Raw genomic sequence first — 21,112 nt, forward strand, 5'->3', positions numbered from 1 at the left:
GGACGAATGAAAACATTTTCAGAACATCATCAGTTAGTTTACCATCTTCGGTGCAGATTCCTTTGTATTTCACAATGTTTTCATGATAAAGATTCCTCAGAATTTCAATTTCTTTCTTCAGATCAGCAATATGGTTCCCACCACAGTCAGGTTTTAGTGACTTTACTGCCACTTGTTCTCCTGTGTTATCACCTTCAGGATCATATCTGCAGAGTTCAACTTTGCCAAAATGACCCTGGTTTTTGAAAGGGAGGAAATAAATTATTTTTTCCCTAAAATGTCTTTTGAATTTGGGCATTCATTTATTTTAAACAGGTGGACAAGTGCAGAATTCTAGTTATTTTTGGACTGCAACATTCATAATCTATTACCATTGGCTATGCTGGCTAGTGCTGATGGGAATTGGAGGCCGAAACATCCAGAGGGCCAGTCACTTAGTCCTAATTTAACAGCAGACGGGAATATTCAATCTCTTTTGAAAACATTCTGGAAAAGTGATGTATAAATTTTCTGTGAAAATGACAGTGATCATCATAGTGATCTTCCATGGTACCACAGAGAGGATGCTCTCCCTTGTGCATGCTAACTTAAGAACATAATTATCCACTTCTTATTATGATTACCCACTGCAGATATGCTCTGTAAAATAGAGCCACCTACCATGATGTCTGAATTGCAACAAAGGTTGAATTATCTTTATAAACATCATCACAAATGATAGCATCCATAATTTGAATACCATGCAAAAGTAGATAATGGAAATCTAATTCTTATAGACTTCTTTTACATCATATGTCAGCATGAATTCATCATCTGGTCACTGGCTCAGTAGCCCCAGTGTGCTCCAATCACAATTTCCTGCCTGAAAACAATCTCTGTAGGAATGATGGGCACAAGGAAAAGGTTAAATCATGATCAAGACTGGGGGGACCCTTTAAGCACACTGATTCTTGGTGATTCCTATCAGGATCCCTGCTGCTGGTGTCAGTTATCATGGCAGGGATCACTGGGAAGGAGGTGGCTTTAATTTTGCTCACTCCCCATTATCCTGCTCAAAGAGAAATTGTCCTCATGATGAAGACAAGTGGGTGGGGGAAAGGCTATGAAATTGCAGAAGGTTGATCATTCCCAGTTTGAATATTTGTGAATCTGCTTGTGCTTTATTGTTGATGACCATATGGAAAACATACCTGTTTTGTAACTCTTATTGTTACAGGCAACAGAAAAGAAGGTTTTTGAAAATATTCCAGCCTGCTTCACATACTATTTGAACTAATCTTTGATTAATATGGAGAAGGAGGAGGAGGAAACATACCTCGCCCAAGTCACGAATCCTCTTCAGAAAGCGTTTTTCAAAAAATGGTAGGGTCAATTTCAGCATTAGGCCTCTTCTCTGAGACAATATCAGGATCTGACACAGGAACGAATATCAGTGAGACATCCATGAGAAATCAACACTGAATTTTAAGAACTCTCTATACATGAAGTTTATTTTGATTTAGAATAGAAAACTGCCACCACGCTAAAAGTGTAAATGTCCAGAGATGTTATTTATTCACCCTCCATGTGCTACAAGCTATAATAATAAATAAAAACTGTTCCTTCCTACAAGATGGGAAACTACTTTCAGAAAAAGAAATTTACAGCTGCCAAATACAAGTCTGGTATGAGTGTTAAGATTACAACCTTCAAGAGCAGGGCTCAAATCCCTTCTCGGCCATGGAAACCCACTGAGTGATCTTGGGCAAGTCACACTCTCTAAGTTTCAGAGAAAGACAGAGGGAAACCTGCACTGAATAAATCTTACCAAGGAAACCTTGGGATGGGTTCACATTAGAGTCACCATAAGTCGGAAACAACTTGAAGGCACAGAACAACCAATGCAAGCTTGTTATGTTTGCGAGTAAAAAACAGTCTAAAAATCCAAGCACTGGTCCAATGCAGAGTAAGCCTTATGAATCAATTTTTGAATTCTATGTCAGTACTGAATAAGACCAGCGATTAAATAGGTAATCTCTAGTTGAATCTATCACTTAGATTTAGGCTGTTGCTTCCTTGTTGCAGAACTGATAGCCAGCCAGGCTGCCATACCAAAATAACAGAATCACAGCAACCAAGGAATAGGCAAGACTGCATGTAACTGCAATTTTACCTCACACAGGATGCTGCTTTAGCAACTGAAATGCAACAACATAATCTATGGTATCTCAACTACAGGACAATACATGATTGTAGATCTTAAAAAATAAATCTACTCAAAGCTCTTTATAACTAGTTTTGGAACAACAAAAAATTAGTGGACTATGCAATAATGTTTTTATTCTGCCATGAAGGTGCGGCATATTCAGCTATGTTAAAGAATCCCTCTGATAGAAATGGAAAATAAGCAAAAATGTTCTTACTTTGCTCTTCCAGCTTGTTGATATCACGCATAATTGCTCTAAAGAATGGTCTCTGATTAGGATCATAGTGCATGCACTGCTTCATCAGATCTGCTAGCTCCTTGCAAGATGGTGTTGCAAGTGCAAAATGCCCTTCATAAAACCTTTCCTTCTGCAAGAAGGGATGGGAATAACAATTATTCACAGATCTATTGAACATGTTTCTCTTAACTCAAATGTCATAAGAGACTTCCATCAGGCAAATTCTCCATAGCTAAATTACAACCAGCGCACAGTACTTTTTGCAGAATCATCTCCACTGTCATTTTATTAGTTTGCTCAGAATTATGTCGTGTTATACCCTAGGAAGAGGTCAATTAGAATCATAGAATCGTAGAGTTGGAAGAGACCACAAGGGCCAGCCAGTACAACCCCCTGCCATGCAGGAAATCACAATCAAAGCATCCCCGACAGATGGCCATCCAGCCTCTGCTTGAAGACCTCCAAGGAAGGAGACTCCACTACACTCCGAGGGAGTTTGTTCCACTGTCGAACAGCCCTTACTGTCAGGAAGTTCCTCCTAATGTTGAGGTGGAATCTCTTTTCCTGCAGTTTGCATCCATTGCTCCGGGTCCTAGTCTCTGGAGCAGCAGAAAACAAGTTTGCTCCCTCCTCAATATGACATCCCTTCAAATATTTGAACAGGGCTATCATATCACCTCTTAACCTTCTCTTCTCCAGGCTAAACATCCCCAGCTCCCTAAGGAGTTCCTCATAGGGCAAGGTTTCCAGACCTTTCACCATGTTAGTTGCCCTCCTTTGGACACGCTCCAAATTAAGCCTACTTTACACAAGGACAAGGTCATTCAACCAATTCTTCTCATCCTACAATATTTCTATGAGATAATTAAACATGTTTCCTCAAAATTTAAACTCTACCAAGAAAGCAATGCCTACTTTAAGACCTTACCACCTTACCTCTGCCAATGTCTTGTCTTTAAGTGGTATTTCTCCATTGTAGCAAATTTCCCATAATGTTGTACCGAAACTCCACTTATCTGCTGCCACACTCAGATTTTTGGAGTCTTCAAGACACTCTGGTGCAAGCCAAGGGATGCGTTCAACACATTCTTAAAAGGGGAAGGAGGTTGGGAAGTATTTGAATGAACTGTGATGAGGTGTGTGTGTTTCTCAAATTAAAAAATAATTTAGTTGCAGTGGGCCTATAACTCTAGAGATACTAACAGGAAAACATATAACTATATTAGATGTGTCTCTTTCAAGAGAAGTGTAAGCAAAGAAAAGTATGTGGAAGTATAGCATGTATATCTTACCATTTTTAAAAAAAAATTATCCTGATTTCAAACATCTTTTATATATAAATATGAAAAAATGATAAGCAAAGTTGGATATGACACCTACTAATTCAAAATGGTGAAATTCCAAGCATACTGAGAAGAGCTCAAAAGGACCTCCCTAACTCAGTAAACTAATTTCATGGGATCATACTAGGATAAACATTATTCAATTAAAATATTCACAGAAGTACACAAATGACACAGGACTATCTTTGATTTCCAGGAAAGAAATCTTGATACTGAGGTAGGCTGTGCAGCATAAGCATCAATTTCAGCAATCAGAAAGCCAAACTAAGTTTTGGAAACTATTAGAAAGGATTTGAAATTAATATGACACAGGCTGCAGATCTAGCTGTTTCATCCCAAAACTGATCATAACAGAGTTGGGAAAAAGACAAATGAAAGAATCAGGTGTGTGAACACCTTATGAAGAAAGGCTTTTGTTGAATTTTAGGGGTTTTTTTTTTTAAAAAAAGAAAGAAACCAAGAACATGGGAAAGGATGCATTCTGTAACAATGTACAGTATCTGTTTCTCCGGATGCTACTAGAAATGCCCCCCAGCCTCAAAGGCAAGCCTGAAGAGACTAAATACAATTCTGAGATTGCAAGGCTGTGTCACATTGTACCTCTTTGTCCTTATTGGAATGCTGGCATCTATTAAGAAATATATTTTGTATCCACATTTTGGTTCTTAGAGGCAAAAAATGTCCCATTTAAGACTTTCAAAATCAGACTGTCTTGATGATGTATGTTCTAAATTTCATGTTTCCAGGCATTAAACGAAATGCACATACAAAATTTGAGTGTCGTGCTCTATGGGCACGCTTTTTAGACATCATGTGAATGGCATGTTCACATGAAACACATTGGTTTCCTCCATTCGTAAGAATAAAAACTTTTTTAAAAAATTAAATTCTTACAGTTGAGATCACTTGGATACATTAATTAACAGCTCAAAAATTTAGTTCATTGATAAGTCCTGTGTTGGGAGAAAGCTAGCATATAAATAATTTAGTTTACTATTAGCAAGGTTTGAGCATCTCACATGAAATGAATGACTATTTGGAAAGAATGAAGAGGAGTCCATTTTTGTCCTTCTCCCCTGATACCAGACCTTGCATCATCCAATTAGGCATTCAGGCAGCAGTTGAGGACTGACAGAAGGGTGCACTTCTTCAGAGAATGTATAATTAAGATATGGAAATCATTCCCACACTGTGGGTAAATCAGTATTCTTAATATTGAGCATTCCCTTAAGTCTTGTCAGTTACATATCTAATAATTATACAACTTGAGTTGTGGTATGGATTGCAACTAGTGTGCTAGTGGGACATGGATAAGAACAGAAAGCATGAGCCAGTAGATGAAAAAGTTGTTTTCTTTTACTATCCTGACAAATACACACATATATTTACCTTGTCTAGACAGCACTGTAACTGGAATTCCTGGGTCACTTAATTTTATGAAAGGTCCATATTCATTATCAAGTCCTTCTCTGGCCAATAATATATTTTTTGTACAGACATTTCCATGTACTAAATCTTTGTCTTCCTGCATTTATGAGAGAATATAAATTAGTATGTTCAAACCCTACAATAGGAGAGCCAGTGTGGCGTACTGGTTTGAGCGTTGGACTATGACTTTGGAGATCAGGGTTCAATTCTCAGTTTGGCCATGATACCCATTGGGAGACCTTGGGCAAGTCACAAGCTCTCAGCTTCAAGGGGAAGCAATGGCAAAACTCCTATGAACAAATCTTGCCAAGAAAACTCCATGATAGGATCGCCTTAGGATTGCCATTAATTCAGAAACAACTTGAAGGCACACAACAACAACAACCAAGAACTCAATCCATATACACTAAACACATCTGAAAAGGATACTTGAAATATAGCAGATCACAAACCATATGACTTGGATGCTAAATCAAGCAAAGGAACTTCACAGTAGGAAAGTTTTCTGTCAAATATTTTTGGACTACAGTTCCCAGAATCTCCCCAACTAGCATAGCTGGAAGCCACAGGAACTGGTAATACTGGCAGCTGTAGTTCTAAAAGTTCATTTTTTTCCCTGTTTTACATTTGGTTCAGGAGGGTACCTTAACCTTCCAGTGACATTTCTTGGGGAGGGGTTGCATGTACACTCGTCCCTCTACGTTTGTTTGGGTTAGGAGCACAGGACCCCCATAAATGTAGAAAAACCACAAATAACAAAACACTATTTTTTCCCTGAGAGAACACCTCTCTAGGAATCTCTAAGTCATCCAGTGCAACTCTGTGATCAACATTTGCCAGACACTGACCACAGAATTGTGCTGGAGGAGCTACAAATGCCCAGTGGAATGTTCTCTCTACGAATCTCTAGGTCCTTCAGTGCAACGTTTAGTTAAAAGTTGACCATACAGTTGTGCTGGAAGACCCAGATATTCCTAGTAAGAATATATTAATAAAATCCGTGAATAATCAAATCTGCAAAAGTCAAAGCCACAAATATGGAGGGACGAATATAGCTACAGTGGGGAAGAAAATGGGGAAAGGAAGATTTTCATTTTCCAACCTTCCTTTACTTTGGGTACATGTCTTATATTCGTATCTAAGTTCTATGTCCTATATTATTTAACACTAGATAAACAACATGATCAATGATTTTGCAAAAGGTGAAAAGAATAATAATATACCTAACAATCCTAATATTCTCCTTTTATAGCCACAATGATGCACAAGAGGAAAACTATCAACACTTCCATCTTCAGGAGTTCCAGGCTTCTACAAATTACCCATCCAACCTTTAAAAAATCCACATGGATGGGCATTTCAAAAGGGACAACAAGAAAAAATGGGAGGAAGGGTTTCGTAAGCTTATGTGAATGGCCTTACAGAAATACAAAAGATCAGACAACAGTTTCTATAAATAACATCTAGGACTTACCAGATAGCTTAATGCACTTGCCAACTGTTTTGCTACTTTGAATTTCCAAGGTGTTGTAAGCAAATCACTCTTGCGGTGCATGAAGAGATCCAGAGGCCCAAATTCAACATACTCCTCCACCATAATGTCTGCATCCAAAGGAAAATAAATTAGCAGTGCACAACTTGAACACCTGAGCAGTGCACATTGTTTAGTCTTCAATGAATTTTCATGATGGACACAAATGACATTTTTGGGAATGTTTCATTCTGAAACATATACAACAGAATACAGTTTATTCATTTAAATATGGGCAGATAAAAAACATAACAAGAAAAAGAACTACTAAGACAGGGATGGAATTAATGTGTTGGGAGGCAGCAAGCAAGCTGTGAATGGAATTTCAGTAGTCAGTAGGCAAGAACCAGTACTAGGCAGAGCTAGACCTTCCTTCTCTTTCTGCCACTCTCTCACTCATTTCCCATCCAGCAAGTTGTCAGGGAAGGAACACTATGTTGCTCCCAGAAGACTGAGTTGAATGTTTACAACGTTTATGTTATTTAGCTCACCTATCATTAATTATCACTTTGTGTATGTGTGTATCAAATTATCTGTTGATTTATGGCAACCTCATGAATTTTCTTAGCGAAGGAATACTCAAAGCTGGTTGTGCCAATTCTCTCTCTGAAATAAAGCCTATGACACCTAGTATTTCTTCGTCTTCTCCCATCCACATTCTAACCAGAGCTGACCCTGCTTAGCCTCCAAGATCAGACAGGATCTGGTGGTTTTGGAGTATTTAGGCTAGCTAATTATCACTTTAGGCAGAGATAATTTACTTACTTTCTACATCACGGACACAAACTCCATGAAGGAGGACGATGTGTTTGTGGGAAATCTGTCTCATCATGCTTGCTGTCTCAAAAAATGCCTATTAAAAACATTTCAGGGGTAACAAAGCAAATTTAAGATCAGTAAAACTATGAAAGCATGAAGCAACAAAGTCTTTGCACAAAAATGTTAAGTTCAGTGATGTGCATATTTTTATGTTACTATCTGAAATTAATTGTTATTAGCCATAAGAAAAATTCTGCTCATTAAACTGCATGACGACTGCCTATAGATCATCACAAATAACCTCATAAGATCTATCTGAGTATATGATTAGTTGTAGCCCAAAGGACTCTTTACAATCAACATGGGGTGCTTGGTAGTTGCAAATAAATTGTTCACTCTTAACTGGAAAGAACCAGGGGCATCAATAGGAGAGTACAAGGGGTGAGGACCACCAGGTGACACCTCAGAAAAAGGTATCACCAATGTGCTGATGGGAACAGGCTGGCTTCTAGGTCTGGAGGTTCTGCTGGCCAGGCAGGAAAGTGAGTCTCCCCCATTTTACACCCCCCCAGCTAAAAGCCCATTTCTGAAACACTTTTTTCTCTTTAACCATGGCAGAAAGATTTCATATCTCCGCAAATGGTACATAATTTACCAAGGGGGGATTTGGTAAGCTCCATACTCCATACTGTGGCAATATAAAATAGTCTTTCATAATGCAAAGAGCTGTGCTTCAGCTCATCAGCCATACCTGTGACACATGGGCACCTGGAATAACTTTCACTTCAAAATTCTCCAGAATAAAAAGGATATTGAAAGGATTGATGACATTCAGAAAGTGAACTAATAGAGATACCTACCAAAGAAATGTCTCTGTGGCTGGGGTCCAAGACTTTAAGGAGAACTTTCATCTCTTTTTCATTCTGGTAACTTTCATCATCCTTATAGCTTAGAATCCCAGAGTAAATCTGTGTTTTGGTTCCTCTTCCAAGGTGCTCACCCTAAAATACAGTTTAAATTGTCAGAAACTGTGAAAATCTAATCATTCATTTATTTAATGAGGAACAGCTACAATCATTAATCAGACCCCCAAAAAACAGTTAAATGAGAATTCATTTTACATTTTACATTTTGGATTTTTATTTTAAGTGACACATTAATAATACTGTACTCATTTGATAGGTGGAACACTCAAGATACTTCTGCATTAATGAGCCCAATATGATGTATATAATCAGAAATTCTATCTAATAAATAAATAACTGGTTTCTTATTTATATACTTCCGTATGAAGACCTATTTTCCTTTTGTATGAGCATGGGGATTGCCTGCCTTTCAAAATGTCTTCTGAAAGGGCCTTGTCTGTTTGAGGGTCTCTGTCTCCAAACAAATCATTCCCCCATCCAATTGGTTTTTTTTCTTTTTTTCCATTTTTAATTGTTTTTATCTCTCTGTTTGTTTAACCTGAGTACTAGAAAGCTATACTTCTCTTTCCTTACTTCCTTCTTTCTGTCTCCCACTCTATCCCTTTCTTTCATCCTCCAGATTAGCCAGCCTGACAACACAAGCATGTGATATATTTCCTCAAATTGTAATACTACTTCTGAGGCAACATCTGACATCTGCATCTGACAAAGGGAGAGGCACACATTCTAATGAGGTTTAACAATTTAATTCACTAAAGTATAATTTTTAACTTCAGAATTAACTAGGAAATCTAGTGTAGTATGAGAATCTATTAGAAAAACTAATGAACTGATAGCCTAGCTGACCAATTAATAAGCAAATAACTAGTTACTTCCAAACTCTGATCCAGATGATGAATGGGCAAGGGAAATGTGTCCAACAGGAGGCTAAGCTCTTTAGCACCATATCCAACCCACTCCTATATCTGAATTCAGCAAGATTTTGAACATTAAATCTATGTTTTTATTAGAGCAACCTTTCTTTTCTACCAAACTGATAGGAGCAAGGACCCACCTAAAAAGCAACATGGCCCCATAACACTCTTTTCAAATATAGATTAGAAAAGATATTTAATTTAACTGGATAGTCCATATAGTAACATGTAAAATTTACAAAAGGGAGAAGAGCAGTTGTGAACATAAAATGTGAAGACATATTGAGTTTCATGGCACTTGAACACCTAAACTACATTCCAACATAATTTATTTTTAAAAAATATGTGGGAGTAGGATTTGTGGGATTAATTTCCCATACTTTGCTAGACATAAGCACTTTGCAAACAGCAACAGGAAAGCTCTTTTGAGACCTATGCATGAATAGTTCATGTAACTTTTAAAATTCCAAAACCACTTACTTGTATTATTTCTTCTTTAAGGATTCGATGGAAGCTCAACTGACTTAAAGCACAGACTGGCTGACATTCTTGGGACTTTTTGGTAGCCACTAGCAAATTGGAGATTTCTGGGGAGGAAATAAAATACAATTCAAACAGATTTGCATCCCTGCTTGTTATGTTGTTTCAGTAATACTAACAGTTAGCAATCTCCATAATGAACCAGCAAAATATGTTAATAGAGATAAGCAGAATAGAATCTTCAGCATTGTTATTGTTGTGTCTCTTCAAGTCATTTCAGACTTATAGCGACCCTATCATGGAGTTTTCTGGGGCTGAGTGTGTAACATGCTCAATATCAGCCATTGTGTTTCCATGGCCAAGTGGGGAACAAACCCTAATCTCCAGAGTTGTAGTCCAACCACTACACCATACCTGGCCAAAGAAAGCCAGCTTAGAGGCTTGAGCCTATGTGGGCTTGGTTACAACTAAAGATCATCATTCATTTACAATTCCACTGAATAATTTTGTGCATGTTACTATCTTTCAGCATTACCTCATAGCAGCCTTAAGTTGATAAATTTTAAAATGCATTGCTCTGAGTTCTTTTTCAGGACACAAACATAAATAAGTAAATGAAGTACTGTATAGTGTAAGCCTAAAATACTTCACAGTACAGTAACAGTCAGCTGCAAAGAATGTTAAAATAGCAAAGTGCAAAATATTTAGAGGAATAGTTAACTACTGGAATATTTCTGAACTGCAGTAAAAGCTTTCCAGGTGAACCTAGTGTTTTACTGAAATTTGCCATGAAGAATGGGTAAAAAGATAGTCCTATGGTGGCAGAAGCACTGTGGTGACAGAAGCATCAGCTACTGAAGCCCCTACCTAAACCTATAGAGGAGAAACATTTATGTAGCATCACTTTTAGATTTGAATGTATAAAGGTGACCTTGAGGCACTGAAAAAAACCCTCAGCTACACTGATAAAGACAAGAAGTTTAACTCTTTAGGATTGTCAGATCTCCCTCTAAAGATGTATCCTAAAAATGTTAACATGTACACATGAGGCTGAAATCTGATGTCAAGCTTAGAATAATTAATCCCTCTGTCACCCAACAAAAAGTTCTCCATGGCAAGGATTTAAGATTTCTAAAGAATACTAAATTAAATATAGTACCTCTTGGCTTTGGCTGACAGCATCGTTTGAGTGTGAATTCTATATTATCCGTTCTAAGGATCTGCCCTTTTAAATGGTCCATCAGTTCTTTCAAAGATGGAAAGAACTTATCAGACCCATGTAAGAGACAACCATCTTTCTTCATTTCAATCTGGAAGTTCTTGTATTGTTTGGGAGGATTTAAAAATTGCTGTGGGAAAGGAAGTAAAAACAAGGGAGAGCAAAAACCACTCTTAAGTGAACTCAAGTAAAAATGGAGAAAATAACAGTGAATGCAATGAAATTACTCTTTTGATTTTTAACAAGCATTTGAAACCTTTTAATCTTATCTTATGATATACTGACAACTAAACACATGTACTTCCTTTTACCCAAAATCCAGAATAGTCAAGATCATCAAGATTTTGCTACCCTTCACAAAGTAAAAAAGAAAGTGTCAGATCTATCTCATAGATACAGTACTATGATTGTCAGAGGATTTCAAATCTGCCGGTATCACATTTGCAGCCTAATCCTCAATTGCATACGCATCTCACTTCAACTGACAAGATATAGATACTAGAGGTGACAAATGTTAAAGTACAGAAAAATCACTGAAGCAGTTTATTAACTACTGACAATTCTTACGAATTTATTCCCTGAACAGTAGAGCAGGAGACAGCCTAAAGACATTTAAGCCTACTACATACTTGCTGCCACAGGAAGCTATAGCTATACGTTCCAGCTTTTAGACAAAAGGAAAGGAAGTATTACACTCTTGGTGGATTCAGAGCAACATGGTTTGAAACCATCAAAACTATTACCACTCAAACCTTGTCCTCAAAAATTAGACTTTACATGTCAAAAGACATACATTACAGATATAACTACTCTTCATACTCCGGATAAAACTTTATTATACCTGCGAGCCTTCTGTACATATCACAGTCAAGAGGATATTATTGAAGTCTGTACAGCTCCATCTCAGTACATACATGCCCTCTTCATTACCTTCTTGCTTCAGCTTGCTGACAGCATAATCTGTGCTGAAATTGTTTAGAAATAAATAGAAATATTCAGTAATAACCCTCTGAAAGCAAGAGACTTTTAATTTATTTTTTGCCACACAAATTATGGAAGTACTGTCAAATGTAGTGAAATGGAACTAAATCGATTTTTTAAATATGAAGAATCTTCAAAAAACATATTTCAAAATATGGATCATCATGAATTCATTGAGAAAGGTTTGACTGAGAAATCTACCAGTAGATTGTTTGTGTCTGGAAGGGTTAGGATGCACAGTCAGTACAGAGACTAGTGTTGAGACTACATCTGAAGCTTCAGTAGCAGTAAGGAATTCATTAAGCACCTGCTGTCTTGAGACAGCAGCTCCTTGCCATCTTTGTTACTGCTTGCAACTATTCTATCTTGGTGACTGGAAGTACTCTTCAGGCATAAGTATTTTCTTGACTTTGGACGGTTAAGAGGAGATATGAAGGTTAAGAGGGGATATGATAGCCCTGCTTAAATATTCAAAGGGATGCCATATTGAGAATAGAGCAAGCTTGTTTTCTATGTTCCAGAGACTAGGGCCTCAAGCAAACAGGTGGTTCAGAGTGGCCTGTGGCCGCTCCAGCCATGAGCATACCCTGAGCAGTGCAAGACCACAGCGACCAGATGCTGAGGTCCCGAGGCCACCCACTGCAGCAGTCTACAAAAGGACGCTGACAAAGAGCACTGGGTTTAAGCTGCTTTAGGAGCCACAGCCCAATCCAAGGCTGAATGCCCTGAGATCAGTCCAATTGCAGTGCTTTTGGCCTGTCTGTCTTGAGGCTAGGACAGGAAGGAATGGGAGTCATACAAGAGGAAAGGAAATTCCACCTAAACGTTAGGAAGAACTTCCTGACTGTAAGAGCTGTTTTAGAGTGGAACACACTCCATTGGAGTGTGGTGGAGTCTCCTTCTTTGGAGGTTTTAAACAGAGGCTGGATGGCCATCAGTCAGGGGTGATTTGATTGTGTATTTCTGCATGGCAGGGGTTGGACAATGGCCCTTTAGTTCGCTTTCAACTCTATGATAACTATATTTACTCCTTGCTGGCTTTGTTGATCTGGACTAGTGACTTGCTGTAACAACATCTGGATGGACTGATCTTAATTCTTGTTTCTCCCTTCATCTTGCTGGATAACCTATGATTGATGTGGCCTTGATTAACTATCTTACACCTCTTGCATTCCAGTCACCTGGTTCCTGGGTCACTTGCTGACTGAAACACAGAACATTCACTGAATTCACTTCAGAATGCAACAGGGACTGAGAATTCTGGTCACATGATGAATCCCTCTCCTTTGGTTCCGATCTGTACCACTGGCAATCCAAACAAACAGAGTAAGGAGAGTATTCCCTTGAACAGTCAATCCCAATACTTGTGGTGATGTAGAAATCAGTACTGTGGTAGGTTGGATACACATTGGTTTGAAGTTGTTTTCAAGACTGATGCTTATTTTGATCCAAGACTGCCACAGAAAGGAAATCTTCCTATCCAGGAAGACATTTCATGAATATCACCTTCCAAACAAACAAGAGATATTTACAGAGGTGGTACAAATGGTCCTCCTTCAAGAAAACTGTTGAAATCAACTGATACCAAAATGTGAAGTCGAAGGCTTTCATGGCCGGCAACCATAGTTTTTTGTGGGATTTTCAGGCTATGTTCTATAAGAGTTTATTCCCTGAGGAGGCCATCAACAACAGAACAATACACAGATTAACATGGGAATCACTCCTCCTCACCCAGGGTCACACAGTAAATATATACCCACTCTCTTCCAGGTTAGCATTCTATGAAGATGCCAGCCACAGATGCTGGCGAAACGTCAGGAATAAACTCTTACAGAACATGGCCACATAGCTCGAAAAACCCACAAAAAAACTATGATACCAAAATGTTTTGTGAAGCCATAATCTTCCAGGAAGGCTGTCTCTTCAGGATGGCAAAGCAATATTCAGTGATGGATTTTTGAACACTAGGTTCACTGAACCTAAAGTCTCTTCCCAAGCATCTAACCTCGTTTTAAACTATTTTAACAAACTGCTTAGTACAGGTTTGAACCTTGTGCCTGCCCCAGACAAAACAGGCATTCAAAATATCTATCTGAGAAGGTAATATTGCTCCTGCAGGAGATAAGCCTTTAAGACTTACTATAAAGCTTATATAAATGTTATAAACTGAAACCCTGGCAAAAAGTTTAAATACAGTCGGCCCTTCTTACACACAGATTTCTTATACATGGAGTCAAGCATCCACGGTTTGAAAATATTTAAAAAAAAGTATAAATATCAAACCTTCATTTTCCATTTTTCATAAGGGACACCATTTTGCTATGTCATTATATTTAATGGGACTTGAGCATCCATGGATTTTGTTATCCACGGGGGATCTTGGAACCAAACCATAACATATAACAAGGGTCCACTGTAATAATAAACCTCCAATAATAAACCTCACTGAACAACCAAAGACATCAAACAGCATTAAAAACTCTCAGTGGTACAACAAGATGAAGATAATGTTTCAGTTGATGATGCTCAAGTGGTGGACAAAAAGGAATAGAGATGAGGTAATAGAAGCACACCAAGATGTATGGTAAGAGAATGGAGAGGCTTTCCTACTGAAATCACTTAACTCTAGAATGTTCTGTAAGATGCTTTTGTGCAGACATAAACCTTTTTGATTCAGAGGTATCATGAAGAAAAAATTGACATTTCACATGAAGTGGACATCATTACGTCTTTTTAGAAAAAAAAATGTCTACTTCAACCAGATTTTAGTGATGCACTCCTTGTGGCATGTGGGCATGTTCACCAGTAACCCTTTTGTTGCTTGGATATATTACTGTGTATTAATTTTGCATTAGAAATACTGTGTATTAATTTTGCATTAGAAAAACCTTAGGTATTGCTACATGCTCATGTTCTTTTAAATTTCATTCTGCAGCAAGGAGTCTAACTAAAGGTCAACAGCTGCTCTGATAGCCTTTAGGGCTGAAGGGTGGGGTATAAATACCATAAATAAATAAAATGTAATTGGCCCCTGCATGTTTCTATTGTTGCAAAGAAGACTTATTTTGCAAGGACAGAAAGATAAACATTCATCTATGGTTCAGTGGTCAGAAGTTCTTGCTGTTTTAGATATGTATGAAGGAGTTTTTTTAATCTATAAATGCAAATTTTCTTGGAAGAATGGTCAGCTTACATAAATGTACATGCATACCATTCTTCATGTCCTATATATTCTTTTTATTTTCTCTTCCTCTTCCTTTATCCTTTTTTTTGTACTCATAATTTAAAAATCTAATAATTTTTTCAAAAACTATTCTAGCATTGTTTTTAATCTGTTTTTTCCTTTCTAGATGGTAATTTTATCTATTCCTCTTTTAATTGTTATTATCTTAGAATGTATGCCTTGGGCAGGCTTTTATCTACTCCTAATTTTACCAACTTTGTACAGCGCTGTGTATAATTACAGCGCTATAGAAATAAAGTTTAATAATAATAATAATAATAATAGCAAGTTAAGATTTGTAACAGAAAATAGGATAATTAATTACAGAAAGTTTACTTAGATAATAGAGTGTGTGAAGGACATTAACTAACCAGATTGGTCCATGGCAGCCATTTTTAATGTTGTGTTCTATCAGGGGTGGTGCAACATCTGTACAGAGATAGTGGTGGGCATCTGCAGTAAGCCTGAAGTAACCATCTACCAAAGCAGCAAACGACAAAGCTTCCCCATGTGAAGACAGTTTAAGTTCCTACAACAGAAAAGTAATTTTATGGACAATCATTCCTTTTCATATGAGAAACAATAGTCATCAACACTTAGTGCTCCATTTATTTTTATACTTTACTTGTCATTTTAATTTTTGCTTTTAATCAAATGCATAAAATTCCTCATCCATAATGTTTCAGGAAAATTACTGCATTTAATAAAGGAAAGGAACTATAAATCTAGACAATGAAGAGATACTTGGGAGCCTTCTCGTATTTGATACAGTAAAATTTACACTGACAGGAGCCAGCATGGTACAGTTATTTCAGCATTGGACTAGGACTTTAGAGACTAGGGTTCAAATCCCTGCTCAACCATGGAAATTCACTGGGTGACCTTGGCAAATCACACTCTCAGCCTCGGGAAAAGGTAATGGTAAACCCCCTCTGAACAAATCTTGCCAAGAAAACCTTGTAATATTTACATATTTACAATTACAATTTATATATTTACAATTACACACACACATTTCCACAGTGCTTGTATATGTCTAGAACTGTTCCATTCTTTCAGTATGCAATTAGTATGATTCAGCCAACAAGATTATGAAATCTATGTTCTAATCAATATTAGTTACTGAGGATACAGAATCAAAGGGCTGCTAGTTCTGGAAGCAAGAGCACAGGTTTGAGATGGTTCATGGGATCTAGCAAACTTACCATCCTTTTATTATCTTGTCTGTAGATCAAAACTGTGGATTCCTTGATCACAAGATGAGTAATTTCAGGAAAGTAAGAAAAATCGTTCCATTCTTCCCTCTTGCTTTTTTCTTCATTTTTCTTAGCTTTGCTGTCTGATTTCTTTCTCTTTATTTTATGTTTTTCTTTTTCAGTCTGAGTAACCTGTTTGAGATAAATGCATATAGTTTAGAGCAGGGGTTCCCAACATGTGCTCTGCGGGCACTTCCCAGGTGCTCCATGGCCACTCCAGAAAAATGAAAGAAATAAAAACTGAATGAAATTAAAGAATAAGAATATATTCTTACATATACTCTTAAACATCAATAAGACACAGGGTATGCCTCTTAGGGGCTCCGCCACAAAAATAAAGGCCCCACGAGTCAAAAAGGTTGGGAACCCCTGGTTTAAAAGATGGTGTGAAAAAGACACTGAACCAGCAGTACATGAAGGAAAAATGTATATGTTCAGAAAATACACAAGTATCACTACCAGAAAGATAAAAATAGTAAGGTTAAGTTCAAAACCTCTACTAGACTAGACATACATGCAGCTGTTGGGCAACACACAATGTTTCAGTTGTATTGAAAAATGAGGTGGGCTTTCCAGCTCCACACAGAGTTTATTCTCCAAAGATTGTTAAAACTGTAAAATTCCCAATTACTGAAGTTTTAATACAAGCAGATATGTAACTTTCTCTCTTTACATGTGTAGACTCTAATTCTATTCATCTCTCATGGTGCAGATGAACTCCTTAAAACCACACACACAAGCCTTGTATGTGTTTTTGAATATGCTTTTATTATCTGGCCCTTGTGATGCTTTAGCTACTCAAAAAACAAACAAACAAAAAAAAAACCCCAACAACCAGTGCCAGGTGTGTTTGTATAAGGAACATAAGTCAGTTACAGCTACTGGCTATATTTGTACATAAAGGATGTTCAGGGATCTGTGGGAAACTTGGAATATTGTGCACAAGCAGGGTGCTTGTAGCAGGAATGCAAACCAGGCAGATGTCTCCCCGGGGGTTGCTTTTCTTAACAAACAAACCTAAAACAAACTACAGAATCCATTACTAGTTTACTGAGAGATAAACAAATTAGAACTACAGCTGAATCTAAGTTCACAAGACATGATAAATACAATAGTTTGTGTGTTCTTACTGAAAGAGAGAGGGACTGGGAAACATATACAAAGCCAGTATGGTGTACTGGTTTGAGTGTTTGACTGAGACTCTGGAGACCAGGGCTTGATTCCTGGCTCAGCAATGAAACCCACTGGGTGACTTTGGACGAGTCATATGCTCTCAGACTCAGGGGAAGGCAATGGCAAGCCTTCTCTGAACAAATCTTGTTAAGCTTGCCTGAGAGGCACTGTAAGTCGGAAACAACTTGGAGACACCTAACAACAAAGCAGGATACTGCTCAAATATGACAAGCCAGGATGGCTGCATCTAATTATAAACAAGGATTCTGGCCTACACGATTTATAAGCAATGCACTAGTTCATTTGCTCCTGCTCTTATCTCTTCTTTTGTGCTACTGGGTAAAACAAACTAGAAACAAACTGAGATATTTGATTTCATAAACCTGCTTCATTACTCCCAAACAATCCAGTATATATGAGGCTACTAGTTTTTGGGTTTTTGTTTTTGTTTTAAAAAAAACTTTACATTTAAAACTGGGATCAACAAGGTTACACTGCTTGTTCACATTAAGGCAGGAGTAACTTATTGTTATGTGGGAATGTGGCTACTGGAAGCAACTTTCATGATTTTTCTTGACATTTACTTTTGAAATCTAAGATGGACAGGTAACTTACCTGTAATTGTAATTCTTCAAGTGATCATCTGTGAACTCACACAAATGGGCTATCTGCCTATGAAGTGCATCATTTGGAACCTTCTACAGCTGTTATGGAAGTGTTTCAGCAATAGCCTTGCCCACTCTCCATGGTGCAATGAGTGCATCTTCCTGCCTAAATCTTCAGTTTCATGGATGCTGAAGCAGCAGCCAAGGATCTAAAGATAGGCAGGACTGACAAAGGGAGGTTATACGAGTTCACAGATGACCACTCAAAGAACTACAATTACAGGTAAGCAATCTGCCTTCTTCATGATCTCTGTGACTCACACAAATGGGAGACCAGCAAGCTACTAATCACAGAAGGAGGGAGTGTCATGTCACACAGCAGAAGAGCACAGCCCTCTCAAAAGCAGCATTCACCTGAGACCTTGTGTCCAGTCTATAGTGAAGGATGAACACTGAAGATCAGACTGCAGCTCCACAAACATTGTGTAGAGGGACTCCTCTCTAAAGGGCTGCTGTTGCTGCTATCACTATGGTCAAATGGCTCCTGACTTGTGTAGAACGTTGCTTGCACATCATTTCATAAGGCCAAAGAGATAGTAGCCACAACTCATCTGTAAAGATATTAAGAAAGGACAGGAAGTCCTTTCTTGGAAGATGAATAGCAGAGGAAACACCTTGAAACTCCTGAAAGGTAGCTGTCTAATCAATGTGGAAAAGCTAGTGCTCGATGAACATCCAGACAGTGGAGGGAACACCTCAGATCAGATGTAGGATTTTGCCTGAATGCTGGTAACACAATTTCCTTGTTCAGATGAAAGTCTGAAACAAACTTTGAAAGAAAGGAAATGTCCAATCTAAAAACAACCTTTTCCTTAAGAAAACACAGGTAAGTTTCATTCACTCTCATGGGATAGAGCTCACCTGCCCTCCTGGCTGAGGTGACTACCACCAGGAACACAGTTTTCTATGTAAGTAAGCTGAGATCACAGGATGTAATGGACTGGAAAGGTTTCCTGGAAAGCTGAGAAAGGACTAGTTCCAAATTCCAATGAGACATTGGTCCAATTATAAGTTGGTGCAGATTCTCATAGCCTTTTACAAGTTACCAGTGTGCACTGGTTCTGTATTTGAAAATTTTGGCAATCACCATGGTGAAGAGAAGAAATGGTGGGAAAGCACATACAACAGTCCCTCCCCAGTTGAACGGGAACACATCACCAAGTGGGCTCTGGAACAAAAGATCTTACACTGCTTGTTCTGAGGCAACATAAAGAGGTTTATGGCTGATGTCTCCCATAGCCTGAAGACCTTGGGGAAAGTTTCTATGTCCTAATTGTGGTAGGATACAGGGGGCCTGCTTAGGGTGTCCGCTGGCATGTTTTTGCCTATGGGCAGGTGCATCACAGGAAGTAGGATGCTGCAAATAATAAACCAATGTTAAAGCTGAACCACGAGGCAAAGAAAGATATCTGATCTTGTTCCCCCTTGTTTGTTTGTAAAAGAACATCATGGTGTTGCCAGAGACTACCTGAACAGGCTTGCCTCATAGTCTACCTGAAGGGTTAAATGCTTTTATGGCAGCTAGTAGTTCTAGAGCACTGATATGAGGAGCTATCTCATCTACAGACCACTAACCTCTGATTATAAACCCTGCAGAGTGGGCCTCCCAGCTCTTGAGAGACACACTGGTTGTGATTGCCACTGAGGCTTGAGGAGGCATTACAGCTTACAGTGTATATGTTCCTGGAGTCTATCCCCCACTCCAGAGATTGATGCACACTGTGTGGTAGTCATAAGCCTCTTACATTGGTAAGAGGGTCAAAACATGACAGGAATCTGGCTTGCAGAGGTCTCATCAAGAGCCTGCAAATGGAGTCACAGAAGTTGTGGAGGCTATGAATCCCAGAGGAATTTGAATGTCCCTAGCACTTATTCTCCAATTGCAAAGACACCAAAGTGTGACCCTCTGAAGGGCTAGATTCCTATTGTCCAGAAAAAAGCCGCCTGTGTGTGACAATCTACCAGGGCCCTGGTGAAGCACACCTTTTGAGTTGGATCCAGGTGAGATTTACTGTACAATAATGCCTAAAGATTCCAGAAGCCAAAGATAGAGACAAATATCTGAAAGGAGCTGTTGTCGCATATGCACAACAGCAACCAGTCATCTATGTGTGAAAAGAGAATGACACCTCGCTGTCTTTGTCACAAAAAATGGAACAATGTCTTTCATATGTCACTTATTCAGTATTTCTACTTGGTATTTTTTAAGTAGGGAGGTCCTCTTCCTCCATGTTGCTCCTTTCTCAGCCTTTCCACATTCTAATAAATACTTCAAAGAATTTGAAAGAGCCATAAAAATAGTGACAACAAAGCTAGTATGTCTGAGGAAATCACCTTATGTGAAAACGTTTTTAAAAAGCAACAATAATTTGTTAATCTGATTAAAAAATAACCTCAGTACTCACCTGTAACGTACTTACATATGGCTTTAGATGCCACTGGATTCCTTGATTGCCTGTTACCATCACCTCATAACGTGGGATGATGTTATAGTCATCTGGGTTAAAATTCTTCTCATTCTCTGATGAAATCAACAATGAGGTGGTCTCAAATAATTCTGCACCATAATGTTTTGTCAATGTCTCCATTGTTGACAAGTATTTCACCTTCAGATCATGTGGAGAAACACTGCTGTCACAAACTGTCTTTCTGTTAAATTCTTTTAGGAATTCTTTGAAAACATTGTTTATCCGTATTCTGGTTAAAAGGTTCTTCTGTTTTATAGTCTTACTCAGACTTTCAGGAATATAACGTTTGTAGCTGGGAAAGGGCATGAAAGAGAAAAAAAATC

General features: G+C 38.2%; 1 protein-coding gene across 1 annotated transcript in view; it reads right to left on the bottom strand.

Annotated features, from left to right (window-relative positions):
• JAK1 (Janus kinase 1) overlaps positions 1-21,112 on the bottom strand; it is a 65,528-nt gene that overhangs the window by 18,375 nt on the left and 26,041 nt on the right. Inside the window, 15 exon segments of the mRNA XM_042463262.1 lie at positions 43-235; positions 1,316-1,357; positions 1,359-1,411; positions 2,403-2,553; positions 3,360-3,511; positions 5,156-5,291; positions 6,669-6,796; positions 7,491-7,578; positions 8,345-8,485; positions 9,805-9,911; positions 10,964-11,153; positions 11,865-11,988; positions 15,599-15,756; positions 16,433-16,615; positions 20,727-21,081. Of these exon segments, the coding sequence (XP_042319196.1) occupies positions 43-235; positions 1,316-1,357; positions 1,359-1,411; positions 2,403-2,553; positions 3,360-3,511; positions 5,156-5,291; positions 6,669-6,796; positions 7,491-7,578; positions 8,345-8,485; positions 9,805-9,911; positions 10,964-11,153; positions 11,865-11,988; positions 15,599-15,756; positions 16,433-16,615; positions 20,727-21,081 (2,201 nt within the window).

The sequence above is a fragment of the Sceloporus undulatus genome, chromosome 4 (genome assembly GCF_019175285.1).
Source record: "Sceloporus undulatus isolate JIND9_A2432 ecotype Alabama chromosome 4, SceUnd_v1.1, whole genome shotgun sequence".
In the NCBI taxonomy this organism is placed as follows: domain Eukaryota; kingdom Metazoa; phylum Chordata; class Lepidosauria; order Squamata; family Phrynosomatidae; genus Sceloporus; species Sceloporus undulatus.